This window comes from Carettochelys insculpta, chromosome 10, assembly GCF_033958435.1.
Source record: "Carettochelys insculpta isolate YL-2023 chromosome 10, ASM3395843v1, whole genome shotgun sequence".
Classification (NCBI taxonomy): Eukaryota; Metazoa; Chordata; order Testudines; family Carettochelyidae; genus Carettochelys; species Carettochelys insculpta.
Genome location: NC_134146.1, coordinates 19,767,224 through 19,785,181, shown reverse-complemented (window position 1 = coordinate 19,785,181; position 17,958 = coordinate 19,767,224). Strand labels below are relative to the sequence as shown.

Sequence of the window (17,958 nt, the reverse complement as noted above, 5' to 3'; positions counted from 1 at the left end):
GAAGGAGAAAACAGCTAGGAATGCACAGTTGCTGACATGGTTAATCTGCACTTATCTTCCTTTATTTGGAGCACAGCATATTTTGGGGGATCACATAACAAAAATTCAGTAGCTAGCTCTTGGATGTTGAGGGAATAAACATAGGACTGACACTGTCTTCATTTAAATGAAGTTTAAATGTCTTGGGTTTCCATTTGCTTTGGGAGGCCATCTGTAGTGATTGGTAAAAGTTCTGGTTTGACGTCCCTGAAAACCCATGTCCTCTAAACACAAAGTAGTAGCAGCAGCAGTAGTATGGTGACCCACAACTGCTGATTTCCAGGCCAGAGTGCCTTAAGTCTGATCTGGAAATCTTGGGGGCAGAGAGGTGGAGAGAGCATGATGCAGGGCCACAGGGGAACTGGAGATGATTTGGTTCAGAAGCTTTGCTCTGTTTAACTACTTGCAGTACATCACAGAGGAGCTGTGAACTGACAGATTACAGTCTTCAGACTAAAGCTGCTCTCCCCAAGCTTCTTTCACCCCAAAATGTGCTAATACCTAGGCTGAGACATTAGGAGTATGTTTACACTGCAATGTCAGCCCAGGGCTACGGGAGTTTGAGTTAGCAGAATCTGGGTTTGTTAACCTGGGGCTTGAGCATCTACACTCATTTATACTCCCATGCTACAAACTGTTGAACACCGGGTCCCAGCCTGGGCCTTCAGCTTCTACACTGCACTATGCAGGCCCAGGTCCTATCACCTATGTACCAGCTTTCCTAGTGCCCTCTCTAAACATGGCCACTCTAGCCCTTTGCTCATGATGCAAGGTGATGAGAAAACTAGCCTGTTCAGAGGACAAAGGAGACCCATGGGATACTTTTGTGGTCTCCCAGAGCACATTAATGAATCCAGTGGGGCAGCATATACATTGCAAAGCAATAGGGTTTGTACCCTGAGTTCTGGCTTGACTGAGGCTTCAGTCCTTCACCCCCACAGGGCACTTGATCCCTGGGCCTGAGTCCTGGGTTAATGCAATTTATATGTGGTTGGAACAGAGGTTAAGCTTGAGCCTGTTTTCAAGCACTGGGTTTACACTGAAGTGTAGACATCTGATTTTCCACCACTTCCACAGCCATGGAAGTGCAATGCTCCAGTCTAAATGCAGCCCCTCCCCCATCTCCATAAAACATCTTCCAGTCAACCCCACATTCCCAAAACACTGCTAAATTCACAGAGCCCTGCTCAACTTCTTGTCATGTCCCACAGAATCCCATTTACTCTTCCCCACCATGGTCTCATCTCAGATTCGTTGTCCAAATGATTCAGTCAGTCAATCTTAGCTTCACTAAAACCAATTATGCCAAATAAGATGAGCAACTTTGTTCAATTTAAACATTTCAAGATCAGCCTGTGCCTGAGATGTAGAATTGGCATTTTATGTTTAGCATCTATGGGGTACAGCAGTTATTTAGCAAGGCTCGAAAGGTTTCCAAATAAGTATATGGAAAAATAAAGTAGAACCTCAATGAAGGAACATTTTTAAAATGCCACCTCTGCAAAATGTTAATATTTTACCTTAAAATTATACTGATTTTTTTCTATTTCCTTCTGAAAAATTATTGGTACAAATGTAAAGGCATTATTAGAGTGAGAAAGTGTTATTTTAATTTTGATGCAAGGGCAAATCTCAGCTCTAATTTAACTGGTTATGCCACCAACTTTTTAGGGGGTGTTGTTAGAAACACAGGTCAATCTAAAAGGGACACTAGTTTTAGGGCCCATGGTTAACTTGTAGCAGTTCTCAAAGCAATTAAAAATCTGGTTGCACTGAAAACTTAAACAGAAATAAACTTAAATAGAAACAGAATAGACATTACTGCAGGAGAAACAGAAAGCGAAGACTCACTATAAAAGAAATGAAACTGACCTATTTTCATTGTCCAAGCCGAACAAAACGCAGAGTAAGTATACATTATAAATAGTGCAAATTAGATCTCTTTTCAATTTAAATGGTCTCAGATGTTAGTAACACTGATAAAACTCAACGAATAATTCCTTATCTACAACAGCATAAAACTGCCTTCAGTAAATTTACTAGACTGGGACATTGACTGGCAATATTTTGAAACAGAAAAGCCAGACAAAACCAAACCAAGGAGTATTTCCAGTAAATAAAAAAATCAAAACTGGTTCATTTAAAAAAGATCTCTTCCAACGACTCCAAATGACAAAAGTATATTGTTAATATTAAAATAAGAACAGATATACCTTGAAATATATAGGGAATACTATGCTACACAGAACAAAGAAAAACAAATAGTTTAAAACATTTAAAATATATATATTTTTTAAAATCATGCATGTTGATTATCCAAATTTCACATTCCCACTTCAGGCACAGAATAGTCTGAAAGACCTAAACATGTGAGAATATGTTTACTCAGAAGAAAAAAGATCATGCTCATACCCTAACCATAGCTTTACATTTGAATGCTACCAAAATTGTAGGTGGATAATAATAGCTTGCAGTTTCTGTCAGGAATTTCCATAAAGAAATATGTCAAAATCAAAATAAAATCCAGAAGCAGTAAGGCTCTTCTCTGAAACTTTCAGAGACTTGGAAGCTTCTTATGTTTTATAAGAAAGATTTTATTTTTTTCCATAAATCCAAGCAATTAGAAGTGCAGTTCTGCCCTATTGAAGTCAAAGGGAAAACTCTGATTTTCCTCAATGGGGACAGGATTTCACCACATATTTTTAAACATGTCTTCTACATGCTACACATTTTCAAGAGTTTTTTTTTTATATGGACATGAAAACATTAAGTAATTACTATCCACCAAACTGTCAGACAAGGGTCAAAATCTTGGTAAAAATTATGGGTGGGGTGTCAAAAGGAACTCATGGAAATCATTAGGTTCCCAAACAGCAGAATTCAATGGAAACTGGTCATCTAACTCCCCTTGGCCTCTTGAAATTTTGAGCATAAGACCATCAAGTCTGAAGTTGTGCACAATATGTGATCTTGCAATAGACAGTTCTACATAACCATGTTGACAACTCTAGTGAGCTGTAGGAGAGGTCAGTTTGACCATTGACCATACACAATAAGATTGGCTTGACTGTCATAATGCCTTACCAAAATGAATGGGAAAGAAACAGCTTAAAGTACACCAGGGGATGTTCTAGAAACATTTCACTGGGCAGTTAAAAATCAAAAGGGTGAGAGGCAGAATTTTTAAGAATTCTGTGGTTCAGACAATTCCATTGCTAAAATGCTGTTCCAAGAATTCCCCAGTAATTACTCCAAATGCTTTAGAGTCAATTCCTCTGGAACTGTAAGTTAAGTTACATGTGTATACCTCTCTAATACAGCCCACTTAGATGAGATTAAGTTTGATAACATAATGTTACCATTACTAGTCTTTATAAGTGATGTATGGTTTGGTGTTTCTATCAGCACTAAGAAACTAAGGGTAAAGGATCAAATTTAGTGTAAAGGCAGGGACTCAACATGGATTAATTAGACACTTCTTGATAAATAGCTTACTCATGAAAGTATAAAACATATTACAGCAGTACACTTCTCAATAAAATGCCCACCAAGGAATGACAGTACTCAACAAATAGTTCTGAGAATACCATCCAGAAAGTATTTAAATAACAATATAAATTAACACCTATCAATCAAGCACAATTTGTAGACAAAATGACAGTCTTTGGTTACATAATTTACTTACCTACTATTTGGAATAACAACTGTCATGGGTCAAAAGATTATCATTTTTTCCAAAAACACTGTTTGGAAAAATATTGGATGTGAATTATCTTAGATAAACTTGCTCCTTTGCATTACTTCCACTGAATCATGACAATGTCAACCCAATCTTATTGATCGGTTCCTACATTAAGCAACAGAAAGCTCAAGGATGTTATAAAGAAGTTTGCAGACTTGTGATCCAACATCATTTGGACTGCCAAAAACTACTGAAAACATCTAACAAATTAACAATTTCCAAACAGCACATAAACCAAGCTTTCCAATCACCAGACTACCCTTTACTATTTTGATTTTGTGTGATGAGAAATAGAAACTAAAACTCTTAAAATGCTATATATGATTTAAGCCAGGTACTAGATAATGGAGCCTTAAGAAATGTGAATTTTGGACAAGTAAGTTATTCATAAACAATGAAAGCAAAAGAAAGCAAAGCAAAGTAATATAATCTCATATTTAGTCAACAGAAATCACACTCCACTAAAAAGGAGAAAAAAAAAAAAGCAGTAAGAGCTGGCAGAATCACTGATGACCAATCACCTGCGATTTTCATCCAGCACATCCAAGACCTGCTGGTAAGCCCTACGAGTAGAAGACTGGATAAGCGACAAAATGCCACGAGCAGAGTAAATATTAGATCCATCTTCCGGTAACATATGAGGAGGACAGACACGAGCCTGTTGTAGTGATGGTGTCACACTGTTTGTACAAGCACAGCAAATGAAGAGAAAAATACTTTTGTCAGATTTTAAATAAAGAACTTCTTCAGCTAGCCCCAGTTCCAAAGTTTAAGATGATTCCATTTGATCTTACTCTTTGCCCACCAATACCAGGTAAACACTATCAAAAAACAGTAGTAGATGGAGTCACAGTTACATTTTTTTTTACGATCTGAGGAATCAAATACAAATATATTACAAAAACCTGTGATTTTGGTACAGATATATAGGGTTTTTCCCTGCCCAAAAGTCCTCAGTACTCATTAATATCACTGAGTCGAGTTTGACCAATATTTGACATATTTGAAAGTCCCACCCATAATCTCTTCTGAAATATTAGAGAATTGTATTAATGCAGCCATGTCAGCCTGACGTAAGTCTGTACCCACTGAAGCAAAAGAAACTCCCTCACATTTAACAATGAAAGAGCAAGATTATGGCCGTATTTTGATTTGCTTGTGTCTGACTGCTCAGGAACCAAGGTTTACTGTGAGAAGTTAGATTAAAACCACAAAATTAGTTTACCAAAGGTGATAAAGTATGTGAAATGGAATTCTGACCATTCTATCAAAGAAAAATGAACTGAGTTTAAAATTTAAACATGACAGATTTTTGTACACGATTTATTTTACAAACATCTCCCCTGAACACTACTGAATTCTGATAAAGTATTTTTGAGTTGTACATGTAGTACTCTTATTAACCTGCCCTTATCCTTACTGGCCTTTACACTAAAATATTTATTTTAAGAAAAATAAAAACAAATTTAGATAATAAAGACATACCTGTTTCATATGAATTCATTCTTGTAAAATCAATAACTTAGTACATTTGAAAGAGTCTGATTTGCTGTGCTTTTTAGAGCTCTGGGATAGTTTTTATTCCAAGGCAATTGCTCATTACCAATCCTAGAAGTTCCTTTGATCTCCTTGGCTACGTCTACACTAGCCAAAAACTTCGAAATGGCCATGCAAATTGCCATTTCATAGTTTACTAATGAAGCGCTGACATACATATTCAGCGCCTCATTAGCATGCGGGGAGCTGCAGCACTTCGAAATTGACGTGGCTTGCCGCCACGCGGCTCTTCCAGACGGGACTTCTTTTCGAAAGGACCCTGGCTACTTCAAAGTCCCCTTATTCCCATCTGCTCATAGGAATAAGGGGACTTCAAAATTGACGCGGCTTGCCACCGCGCACCTCATCCAGACAGGGCTCCTTTTCAAAAGGACCCCAGCTACTTTGAAGTGCCGCGGCCGCCCGCATGCTAATGAGACGCTGAATATGTATTTCAGCACTTCATTAGTAAACTTTGAAATGGCCATTTGCGTGGCCATTTCGAAGTTTTTGCCTAGTGTAGACACGGCCCTTATCATTTCTGCTTTATTCCTACAATATTCTGAGCTTCAGTTCCAATGTTTCTGATCTTTTGCTTGTGTTCCCAACCAACTGAAGGATTAATGGTGGAAATCAGTATACCTGATGTTTGGATGCTTCCTTCGCTGGATCAGAGATTTTCACTACCCAGTTATTCTATGATTGTGGAAGGAGTGTCCAGTTGATGCTGATATTATAACACAGGGTGGTACAAAGTCACCTGTTTTAAAAAGGCTGGTCAGCATCATACTGGACATCAGTTCACTCACAACATTGGCATAGCCAGCTTGAGGGTCAACAGGAGTGCAAAGGTTGCATTTGTGACCCCTCTCCCAATTCCAATGATGAAGACACAAGGATGGATGAGATGAATCATTACTTTTGTTAGCTAGTATCTTAACAGACGTAATAACTTCAGTTGTGAACTAAGCTTTTAGCTTGAATTCATAAAGTATCTCGGTGCATGACAATAACCAGCGTGGTGTTTATTAGAAGATATTTTCAAGAGATGCTGGAGATGTAGGGCTTAGGCAAGACTTTACAGAAATGCGGGGCGGGTGGGGCGGAAGATAGTAGCAAACATGTTTTGCCATTTAATAATTTAGACTGTGTTTACCTCTACTTTAAATAAAAACACCTGCACCTTCGTTTTTCTATACTTAGGATTACTTTCACCTTGTGATTAAGAGGATTAGTCATGGAAATAGTTCAATACCATCTTGCTCCTGCTTTGCAATGTGACTACATGTTACAAATATCCATTGGATAAATGTGAAGAGGCAGGGAACAAGGGCAGGTAAGAAGATATTAATCCTCAAGTGACTTCTTTGGATACCATTTTCCAATTTTAATTTGCAGGTTGTGAGAAATGGGAAAGATATCAAAGTACAGGATACATCATATTAATCCTCATTTCTCTTGACCCTAACCAAAGAACACAATTTAGTAGGCTGGTAGAATCAGCAGGGGGAGAACAAAAGACCCCCTCCCAAATTCTTAAGATGCAATAATTCTGTAATTGTATAGCTGGTAGATTAAAAACTAAGTACAATATTTGGCTAATCTGTCAATGCATCTTAATGACCAAAATACAGAATAGTGAATGGAAGAAATTAGAAATTGTACAATAGATGGTATCAATAACTGATGATAGTTTGGAAATGGCAACAAATATGGAGCTTGGCCATACTACAAATGGCAGAATGTTACAGGACCCCCCACCTCTCTCCATCTAATACTTACTAAATACCTTAGCAATGTTAACAAAAGCTTTTGTATATAGATAATAGTTCAAGGCAACTATTGAATAGAAACAGCATATTGTACTTCTAGCACATGTTTTGCATTAAGAGCTGCACCGAATAAATTGAAGGTCTCACAACAAGAATAAACGGCTTGAATTTGTGTAATAAGCAATTGTCTGAGTTGTCTCTAAGGATGATAAAGGGCTTCAGAAAGTGGGTAAATATTACCACTCAATTTAATAGAGGAAAACTGAGGATCAAAGAAATTAAGCGACTTATGCAATATCACAGAACAAGCAAAAAAGTCGGCTGAGACTAGAATCCAGTGCAACATGACTCCTAGCCCTGTAATATAATCACTAGTCCAGGGAGCCCTACTGAAGACTTCTTGTAAGAACAGACAATCACAGAGATTATTCAGGTCATAAGATTTATTTGGTTTTGGATAAGACCCAAACTACGGGTAGGAAGAGGATTCATATTAAGAAAGTTTTCTCCACAAAGGCAATTTATTAACTTCTGTTTTGGTTCTGACCAAGGTTGGGAATTATCCCGCATATCCAGCTTGAAGTTTCAAGGGCACAAGATGAATTGCATGTGAAAACAGGAGGAGTTAAAGAAAACTAAATGGAGTTAACATTCCTTCTATGGCCTCTTCTCAGGAAAGAACATGCAGCTAAAATGTACTTGTTTCTTAAGTCTCTGAAGGTACTTCTACAAAGCATTTAACGCACATGGTTGGCATTGTCCCACAAGACCAGTCTAAAAAATTTCTGTGTAGCTATTCTGGCCAGGGCTGGAACTCAGACTTTTCAATGGGGGAAGGCCCCAGAGACTAGGCTGCAGTCCATGCCTTAATGTTTATGCACAGAAGAAAGGAGGAGAGGACCATGGGTGTGCACGTGCACATGTGCGGGAGGCAGGGCTGACAGACTAGGATGTAGTCCATACCCAAATGTTTACACAGAGGGGAGGAGGAAGGGATGGGGAGCTGACATAATTGCCAGGCCCCTGGGCAAGTGTGGATGGGAGGAGTGTCATGCTCCCAGAAGTGGGGGGCCCTCTGGCAGCCACAGCAGTGCTGAGACAGCCAGGCCTCAGTGCTGCTTTGACTATGCGGTGCTCCCTTCCCACCCCAGCTAGCCCCTAGCACTGCCTGGGCCTCTCATGGCAATATAAACGACCCAGGTCTGCAGCCACTGCTGTTGCTACAGTAGGAGCAGTGGCAGCTGGGAGCACTGGGTCCTTCTGAATTACCAGGCCCTGTGGCGTTCCTCCTCTAATCTACTCCCCAGTGTCAGTCCACAGCGATTTTTAGTGCTGCAGCCTCTTGACCTGTCAGAATAACCAAGGCTGACAGTTGTGCTGTGCATTTTTTATTCCAGTGTAGATGCATCCTAAATTATTCTATAGACACAGTCAAGCAGAGTGTATGCAGAAGTGGTATATGGAGTCAACATTTGATGTATAGTTCTGGCAATAAATTACATAAAAGGTGCTTCTACATTTCAGTGTCTCACACTTGTAATGAGTTACTCTAACTACTGTACAATCTAGAAAAGCTTTCCCCGTTCTTCTAATGTCTTGTCTATTTTTGCAACACAAGGTTCTTGAGACTTAATACTAGTTTGCTGCAGAGATTTCATAAATGACATTTTCACAAAGCATTCCAGCCAGTTTGTGACTACAAACTGCTTAAACATGTAAATGAAAGGTGTACACTTGGGATGAACCTGAATCAATTGGGAAATGATAGAAACAATACACCACAGAAGAGCTCAGGAACATTGTAAAATATTGAAAAACTTATGGTTTAACAGCATTTGCAAGAAGGCAAGTTATACAATTGTTGAAGATGAAGATGTGTCTTACTCATTATTCAGATTTTGATATGATTTATGCTTCTAAAAAGCAAAATTTCCAGTAAATACATTATAGCTAATAATGTGACTAAATAGCTTTAACACAGTTAGGAATTAACTGCACGTTCTCATTTCTCCAATGTGAGCACCATCACCTCCTTCCCCCACTAGTTGCCAAAAGAACAGCATTTCTCAAACTGTGAGGTTAACTGTCATGAGGAGGTGCCAGCCTCTTCCAGAGAAAAGGACAGAGCCTCCCCCAAAAGAATTTAGTACTCTCCTCTCCCATGTATTCTTGATGGATCACTTGTTTTAGATTGAATCAAAAGTAATCAATCCTTGGATACAGGATGAAGAATGAATACCAACTGAAAGCAGGTTCAACAACTAATCAGAAATGGTCAAGGAATGCCCATACGTTGAACATATTCTTCTCTTTTTGCTTCGCAACTACATTCTGAGTGGATACTTTCTTTTCTTAACTTCTGCCTCCAATTAAAGTAAGAGAGTTGCCATTAATGCAAGCCCAAACATTTATTTTGTCCATACCTCACAAGAGGAATTATGTGTAAAGTTTGAGAAATCCTGAAATGGAATTATAGGTGGAAGCCAGCATTCAGCATACTAAGAACTATTTCAAGCACTATGCATTCAATTATAGACACTCTGATTATAAGATTAGTAGTGCAGAAAGCTACATAATTAAAACCACTCTTGATTTTCATGTACTGTAATTAACAGTCAGGCTTACGTGTAGTCCTTAGTTGAGAAGGGTGACTGGAACCGTGGCATTTTATTTCTTGGGACAGTATCTGTTCTGTGCCACCTTGAATAATAATTGTGATTCTCTTAAATAAGTGTCCTTATAAATAAACGGAAGGTATTTTAGAGAACCATCATCATTGCTGCTCCACAGTTATTTACTGTATCAACCTGCACCTAGTCAATACCATGTCAACTGGTCCTTACAAACATTTAAGGATCTAAGTTTTACAGTTCATTCAACCCCAATCTTATTACAAATTCTCATGACAGTTCCTACATGCAAGACAGTACAAAGAAGATAGATAACACATTCAGAGACATCTGTCAACCTCCTTCTTCCTCTCCCTGCTCCAACCCCTTCTCTAAAATCTTGTCTGGCTTGTTTTTCTTCTATTTTCATTTCTGTCAGTCTCACAGCACACACAAGTGGAACGTCACACAACCCGTCAGCCCATCTTTATCCCAAAATACAGTAGCTGTTAAGAGTCAGGTATTCAAGGTACGTTAAAGACAAAACAAACAAAACTTCTCTATATTTTTATAGCACACTTATCACTGTAGGAAAGAAAAAAAGATAAAAGACCAACCTGCAATTTGCAAAGGAAGTTAGGCACTCAACTCCCATTGACTTTCAGTATGAGATGAGAGCTTAATGACCCTTACATTCCTTTGAAAAACCTCAGCATGAATCTGTACAGCAGTATGGCTATTTGAAGTACAACATGCTTCCAAAAAGCTTTAAACGGCAGAATAGAAAAATTTTTAACTCTCCCCTTCCCCATTTCAAAAAAAATCCTCAGACATGCATGAGAATCCTCTTATGCCTTAGCTGTGCTAAGAATTATACCATGTTAGTAGGGTCATTTAAGCCCAATATAAGCAGTTTGTCTGGCTAGAATGGAAGGAAAATAAGATGTAATAGTACAATGTTCCAGGCTATGCTTCTGTTACTGTGTTCTGCTGTAGTTATACAAACTGTATTTACAATGGATTCTGCAGATTACTCTCCAGGTTAGCTGGAGATTTTCTTGAGATACCAGAGTGGACTGTGCAGAATGATATTTGGCTGTCAGTCAAGTCAGCATGTAAAGTTAGACCAAGATGGCAAGGTAAGTGAGAATTAAACAAACATTCTCTAAGAGGCAAAATGCTTTGACAGGTCTATCTTTTTTATGGTAGGATTTAATGTAACTTGAATTTAGTTTGCAAAGCATGGGCTCTTCCAAGCAAAGGAATATATGCCTACAATAACTCCAGTAAGCTACCGTTAATAATTCAGCATACTATGAAAACTGTGAATGAAGAGCTAGTATATATTTCATACAATATATAGGCTTATTATCCAAATCACAGTTGTTTAGATCCAAACACAATCCTCATTCTAATTTGAACATAGCATTGATATTTACAGTCAGTAGCACAAGGAATATAAAGCACAATTGCAATTTTGTTTTTAAAAAAGCAGCCTCTTATGTTTTTTATTCTAGTGAAAAAAGGTAATCCTAAACTGGTTTTTGTTTAAAAGCTTCAAAACTCAAAGATGCCACAATAATCGTACACAACAGGCAGAGGGCTCTTCAGTATGAATGTTTTCTGAATGCAATATGAAAAACTGAAATATACTCAAAAATTAGCTATTTAAATAGTCTATTAAATTTCATCAAAAGGGGATGAAAACATACATAATACATTTCCACAATCATGCACAGCCAATAAAAAGGGGAGAGTCTGCTACTCTCTGGCCTCTCAACATGGAGTTATATTGATAGATTTCAAATAAATTATATTTTTGACAGTAGATAAACCTACTTATGTAATTATGAGGTTGCACAAATTTATTTGTCCTTAGTCAATGTATCATGCAAATCTGGGAGAAAACATTACACCCAACATCATGACCTTATCTCTTTCAAGTTACAGGCAGATGACTAGAAGTCACATGGAAGAACAACTGAGCTCAAGTTGTGATTTGCAGCTCATAGCAAGAAACAGCAAAACCACAAATGAAAATAATTCCCAAACTCCACAGAGAACAGGGTGATTATACTGTAAATGAAGTTAGCGAACTGCACAACCTCCCTCCCCCGGGTTAAAAAGCTGGTCATTCAGGAAACATACTGCAGTTTTATAACATTCAAACTTGTATCACTTACCAGAGATATAGTGTTTGAAATGAGAGTACCAAACATCAAGAGGAAAAGCAGAGGGGAGGAAAGAGAAAAAAACCTAATCAAGTTGTCCTTAGGTCACTGCATCCCAGATCTCTACTCACATGGAATCATTTTTGACCAGTTGACCATTTTGACGAACAGCGTTTTCACTCATGGAACGCTCTCTCTTTAATCTTCCCACTGAACGAACCTACAAAAACAAAAAAGTAGATGAGGGAAACCAAGAGAGGAAGAGATTGTATTTTTCAAGAGTGTCACACACATACCGTACTAAATAGTGACAGAGAGAAAGCTGTGCTAGTCTATATACTATCAAAACAAAAAAAGCAGTCAAGTAGCACTTTAAAAGACTAACAAAATAATTTATTAGGTGAGCTTTCGTGGGACAGACCCACTTCTTCAGACCATAGCCATACTATAGCCATTCCAGAACAGACTCAATATTTAAGGCACAGAGAACCAAAAATAATAATCAAGGTTGACAAATCAGAAAAAAATTATCAAGGTGAGCAAATCAGAGAGGAGAGGGGCAGAAGGGTGGGGGGAGTCAAGAATTAGATTAAGCCAAGTATGCAAAAGAGCCCCTATAATGACCCAGAAAATTCACATCCCGGTTCAAACCACGTGTTAATGTGTCGAGTTTGAATATAAAAGAGGCTCCTATAAGGTGGGTGCATAACTGGCTGGATAACCGTACCCAGAGAGTAGTTCTTAATGGTTCTCAATCATGCTGGAAAAGTATAACAAGTGGGGTTCACAGGGGTCTGTGTTAGGACCGGTTCTATTCAATATCTTCATCAATGATTTAGATATTGGCATAGAAAGTACGCTTATTAAGTTTGCAGATGATACCAAGCTGGGAGGGATTGCAACTGCTTTGGAGGATAAGATCATAATTCAAATGATCTGGATATACTGGAGAAATGGTCTGAGGTAAACAAGATGAAGTTTAATAAGGACAAATGCAAAGTGCTCCACTTGGGAAGGAACAATCAGTTTCACACATACAGAATGGGGAGAGACTGTCTAGGAATGACTACAGCAGAAAAGGATCTAGGGGTTATAGTGGACCACAAGCTAAATATGAGTCAACAGTGTGATGCTGTTGCAAAAAAATCACACATGATTCTGGGATGCATTAACAGGTGTGTTGTGAACAAGACACAAGAAGGCATTCTTCCTCTCCACTCTGCGCTGGTTAGGCCTCAGCTGGAGTATTGTGTCCAGTTCTGGGCACTGCACTTCAAGAAAGATGTGGAGAAATTAGAGAGGGTCCAGAAAAGAGCGACAAGAATGATTAAAGGTCTAGAGAATGTGACCTATGAAGAAAGGCTGAAAGAACTGGGCTTGTTTAGTTTGGAAAAGAGAAGATTGAGGAGAGACATGATAGCAGTTTTCAGGTATCTAAAAGGGTGTCATAAGGAGGAGGGAGAAAACTTGTTCATTTTGGCCTCTGAGGATAGAACAAGAGGCAATAGACTTAAACTGCAGCAAGGGAGGTTTAAGTTGGACATTAGGAAAAAGTTCCTAACTGTTGGTGGAATAAATTGCCAAGGGAGGTTGTGGAATCTCCATCGCTGGAGGTATTTAAGAACAGGTAAGATAGCTGTTTATCAGGGATGGTTTAGACAGTACTTGGTCCTGACATTGGGGCAGGGGGCTGGACTTGATGGCCTCTCGAGGTCCCCTCCAGTCCTAGTATTCTATGATTCTATGATTGATTCAGCAGCCTCTCTTACAAGACTTATGAAAATTCCTCTTCAGTGAGGCACAAACTTTTAAGTCATTAGCAGAACGGCCAGGAGTGTTTTCACAACAGACTTGAGAGAGAGGCTGCTGAACTCTTTTATATTCAAATTCAACACTAACACATGGTTTGAAGTGGGATGTGAATTTTCTCGGTCATTATAGTCTTTCCCCACAAAAGCTTATGCTCCAAAATATCTGTTGGTCTATAAGGTGCCAAGGACTTCTTATTTTTCTCTGGGTCATTATAGGGGCTCTTCTGCATACTTGGCTTAATCTAATTCTTGACTCCCCCTCCCCCACTTCTGCCACTTACTCTCTGATTTGCTCACCTTGATAATTTTTTTCTGATTTGTCAACCTTGATTACTATTTTTGGTTCTCTGTGTCTTAAATATTGAGTCTGTTCTGGTATGGCTATGGTCTGAGGAAGCGCGTCTGTCCCACAAAAGGTCACCTAATAAATTATGTTGTTAGTCTTTAAAGTGCTACTTGACTGCTTTTTTGTTTTGACTGTACTAAATAGTGTTAACAGAATCTTCCCTCAGACACGCATTCATAGTTTGCATTCACATCAGAGTATAAAAGCATACTTGATGGTAGCATTTGGACTTGTTTATTTAGAACTGAGTTTTGAATATAGTGAAACCATCCTACTTATCCCAAATGGGTTGGTACTGACAAAGCAGCTGAGTAATGGGATTTTAGCTAGACAGGGTGGGTGAGGTAAAATCCTCTTTAATGGACCAACTTCTGTTGGTGTGAGACAAGCTTTCAAGTAAGTTTCTGTGAGCTAAAAAAAGAGTTCTCTGTAACCTCCAAACTTGCCTCTCCCCCCACCAGAAGCCAATCCAATAAAAGATGTAACCTCTCCACCTTGTCTCTCCAACTTCTGTTGGCGACATATACAACAGAGCACTTCTTCAGGCCTGGGAAAGGTACTCAATGCCACAGCTAAATGCAAAGTGTTCAGCATAAGTATTTAACACATATTCTAAAGCAATCTTTCTTAAATGACTGGTTGATGGACCGGTGCTGGCCTCCAACATACCTCTGACACAGATTAGGAAGGCAACAAGCCAGTCCTTGGTACCAAAAAGGTTGAGAAATGGTGTTCCCATGGACTATTCAAGATGACATAGAATGTTAAGACCCCTCAAGTCAGAGGGAAAAAAAGGGAGTGGGTAGGCTTGTTTGTTATACATTGTAATGAGCCATCGATCCAGTGTTTTTCTGGAGACCATGATTTTTAGTGTTTAGCAAAGTTACGAATTTAATCTGTCTTATCTTTTGAAGGTATTGTGAAGGCTCCCTTTGAAAATGAGCACTGAGATATTATATATGGAATGACTGATTTGTGAAAAATGTTCACCCATGGGTAAGATGCTGTTTTTCATCTTATTTTTCCTGTGAGTTCATTTGAAAGTGTAGCAATTGTTTGGTTTCACCCACATAGCAGTTGTTGGGATATTTAGCACAGTGGATAAGAAACACCAGATGTTGTGGTAGGCATGTGTAGGACCCATTCATCTTCAAAGATGGATGAGAATGCAATCCGTTAGTGCTTCTATTAACCACCCACACAATTACAGTTAGTGGGCTTCTGTCCTTTCTAAGTCTGAAACAATAACCATTAATACTATGTTTTAAATATGTAGTTTAATTTAATTAACTAAACATTTATTAAAGATAGAACATTAGGTGATCAAGATCAGGTCACTTTATCAATCCCTATACCAGTGTTGTCTTGCTCCCTGAAACACATTCTTTTGGAGAGCTTTAACAACATTTTGTTTAATATTGAATATGTCAAACAGATAGCTATAAAATATTTCATAAAGTACTGAATGAAAAACTATCTATTTGAGTAATAAACTGATCTCGATCACAATGTAGGGATCATTCACTACCCCATTTTTCTTCTTAAGTAAGCTTGCACAACTAGAAAAATGTTAAAAATAAAATACTAACTTCTTCACTTTGAGGTGTTTGTGGAGGTGGTCTTTCTAAATCCAGAAAATCTAATGGTCGTTCGCTAAGTGAGATAACACGGGGAGGAGTTTTTAATGACAGAGGTTTGAATGGGGCAGACTGCATAAGGTCCAGATCTGATGGTCTGGAAAATGGAGTATCTTCATTATTACCTGCAACAAAATAGTCGAGATTACTTTGATCAATGCCAAGTAAACAGTTGAATGGGTGAAAAGTTAATGAAAAAGTTCAAGACGACAAAGAAATCCCTCTCACGTCTATGAACAGATCAAATGTTTGCAAGAAAACGTATGCCATTGCAAGTAAGGAAACATAATATCAAAATATAGTCAACTCAAAAAAAGCCAAAGAATTATGAATGAAAGCATACAGTAGTCCATAGTTAAGGATATATTGAGTTTTTTTTTTTTCTTAAAAGCAATTCACATAATTACATTTCTGTGTCCCAAATGATCCTTACCACAACCTGTTTTTTCTAGACTTACAAATTATTTGCCTCTGTATCTCTCACTCTTTCTGTGACTTCTTGAGAACCAAGATGAGAGTGTTTGGTCATACTTTCCATAACACCTGAGGGACATAAGATCACCCTCACCTTTAAATCTTCTGCATAAGTGTTGAGTGATTTGACAATCTCATAATCCAAACAACCTGTTCATACAAGTCAATTTTTAGACTGTTATTTAAATAAAACCCCAAACACCTGAAAGATTTTCCTTTGTTGCCTAGACAAATTATATGTAAAGACAAATGCAGGGGGGACATTTGATACATAATCTTAATGAAAATTTTTTCTGGGATAGAGGGCAGGACTCTCTCACACATTATTTTTTGCTTATTACAAGCCATGGTTAGGGACCTTTGACACTAATAACTTCTGTTCACTCTTTCCTGTAAAATATTCTCTGGACACACCACACTTCATGATCCTGGAAGCTTCTGAATTCAATGAGAGCATGTTCTAATCTACAGAATTAGATATTACCAAAGTTCTGTGCATTTACCTATAAAGACATATAGAAGTTCAATATCCACCAACAACAAGCACAAGCTTTGAAAAAAATGTAAGAACTGCAGCTGTTAAGCTTTATAATCATAGTATCAAACATAATTATGTACCATAAGCCTATGAGCCATAGAGCCAACTCAGCAGCAGAGAAATTGGCAGTGTAATAGGAATATTGACAAACTAAAATAATTTTGAATACCTCTAATGGGCCAGGCAAAATATGTCCCCAGAATATACCCCAGCTACTGTAGCTTATTCCTGTTATATTAACAGTCAAAAGTCAATCAATAGGCAGGGATGGGTGAGCTTCTACGGCTTGAAATATGCAGGAGTCAGACTAGATGATCAAGATGGTCCCTTCTGGCCTCAAAGTCTGTGCGTACAAAGTAAATTTTGCTGTAGTACTCATAGTTCAGACATGAAAGACACAGTAAGAGATTGGTGCATGTAATTATTTCAGCCTGTAGTCAATATATAAACAAGCATAGTGCATAAAAATTATGGAACTGTGCATGCAAACCTCTCTCTCTCCAACCTCTTTGGTCAAAAAAATCATTTTTTAAATTTTAAGAAACTACATAATTTATCAGCAGCTCCTCTTTGGAAGCTTGGGATACATTTCACAAGGTTTTTTTCAATTCCCCCACCCCCCACAAAACATCACTAAATTATTTTTAAATTTCCCTACCACCCACAAACAATTTATGTTGGTCATAGAGCAAATCAGTGTAATACATAGGGCTACTTTTACACAACTACATACACATACCTGCCACTACAATCCTCTCTGGAACCTGCATAGTTACAGTGGCATTTGAAAGTCCTTCTTGCATGCCTTGCTCAAGATCAGTAGTTGGAGGAGCTACCTTTAATTTTTCCGGTACTCTCATTCGCTGGCTGATCCCTTCAGTGTACTCAATTTCATACTGAATTCGATTAATTTCTGCCATTTCAGCGTCTGGAGATGGGAAAACTGCCCCGCTCATTCTAAAGAAAGGAAACAAAAAACTATGAATTAACAAGTGACAGGAAAACTAAACATTAGCTGGATTTTTTTTTCAATGCACCATAAAGTGGATGAAAAGTATCAGAGGGGTAGCCACGTTAGTCTGTATTCACAAAAACAATGAAAAGTCCTGTGGCACCTTATAGACAAACAGATTTTTTGAAATGCAAGCTTTTGTGGGCAAATGAAGCGGGCCTTTGCCCACGAAAGCTTATGCTCCAAAATATCTGTTAGTCTATAAGGTGGCACAGGACTTGTCTTTTTTTTTTTTTCCTCTATAAAGTGGATACATTTCTCCAATAATTGA

General features: G+C 38.2%; 1 protein-coding gene across 6 annotated transcripts in view; it reads right to left on the bottom strand.

The window, feature by feature from the left end:
* The window catches only part of MFF (mitochondrial fission factor), a 43,551-nt gene that overhangs the window by 16,859 nt on the left and 8,734 nt on the right, over positions 1 to 17,958 (bottom strand). For 2 of the 6 annotated variants that reach the window (XM_075003635.1, XM_075003636.1), the window contains 5 exons: positions 17,415 to 17,632; positions 15,616 to 15,788; positions 12,001 to 12,089; positions 9,715 to 9,789; positions 4,303 to 4,461 (listed from right to left, as the gene is read on the bottom strand). In XM_075003635.1, the coding sequence (XP_074859736.1) occupies positions 4,303 to 4,461; positions 9,715 to 9,789; positions 12,001 to 12,089; positions 15,616 to 15,788; positions 17,415 to 17,632 (714 nt within the window). The remainder of the gene's footprint in view (positions 1 to 4,302; positions 4,462 to 9,714; positions 9,790 to 12,000; positions 12,090 to 15,615; positions 15,789 to 17,414; positions 17,633 to 17,958) is intronic. The other 4 variants (XM_075003640.1, XM_075003641.1, XM_075003639.1 and 1 more) reach the window with 3 other exon arrangements.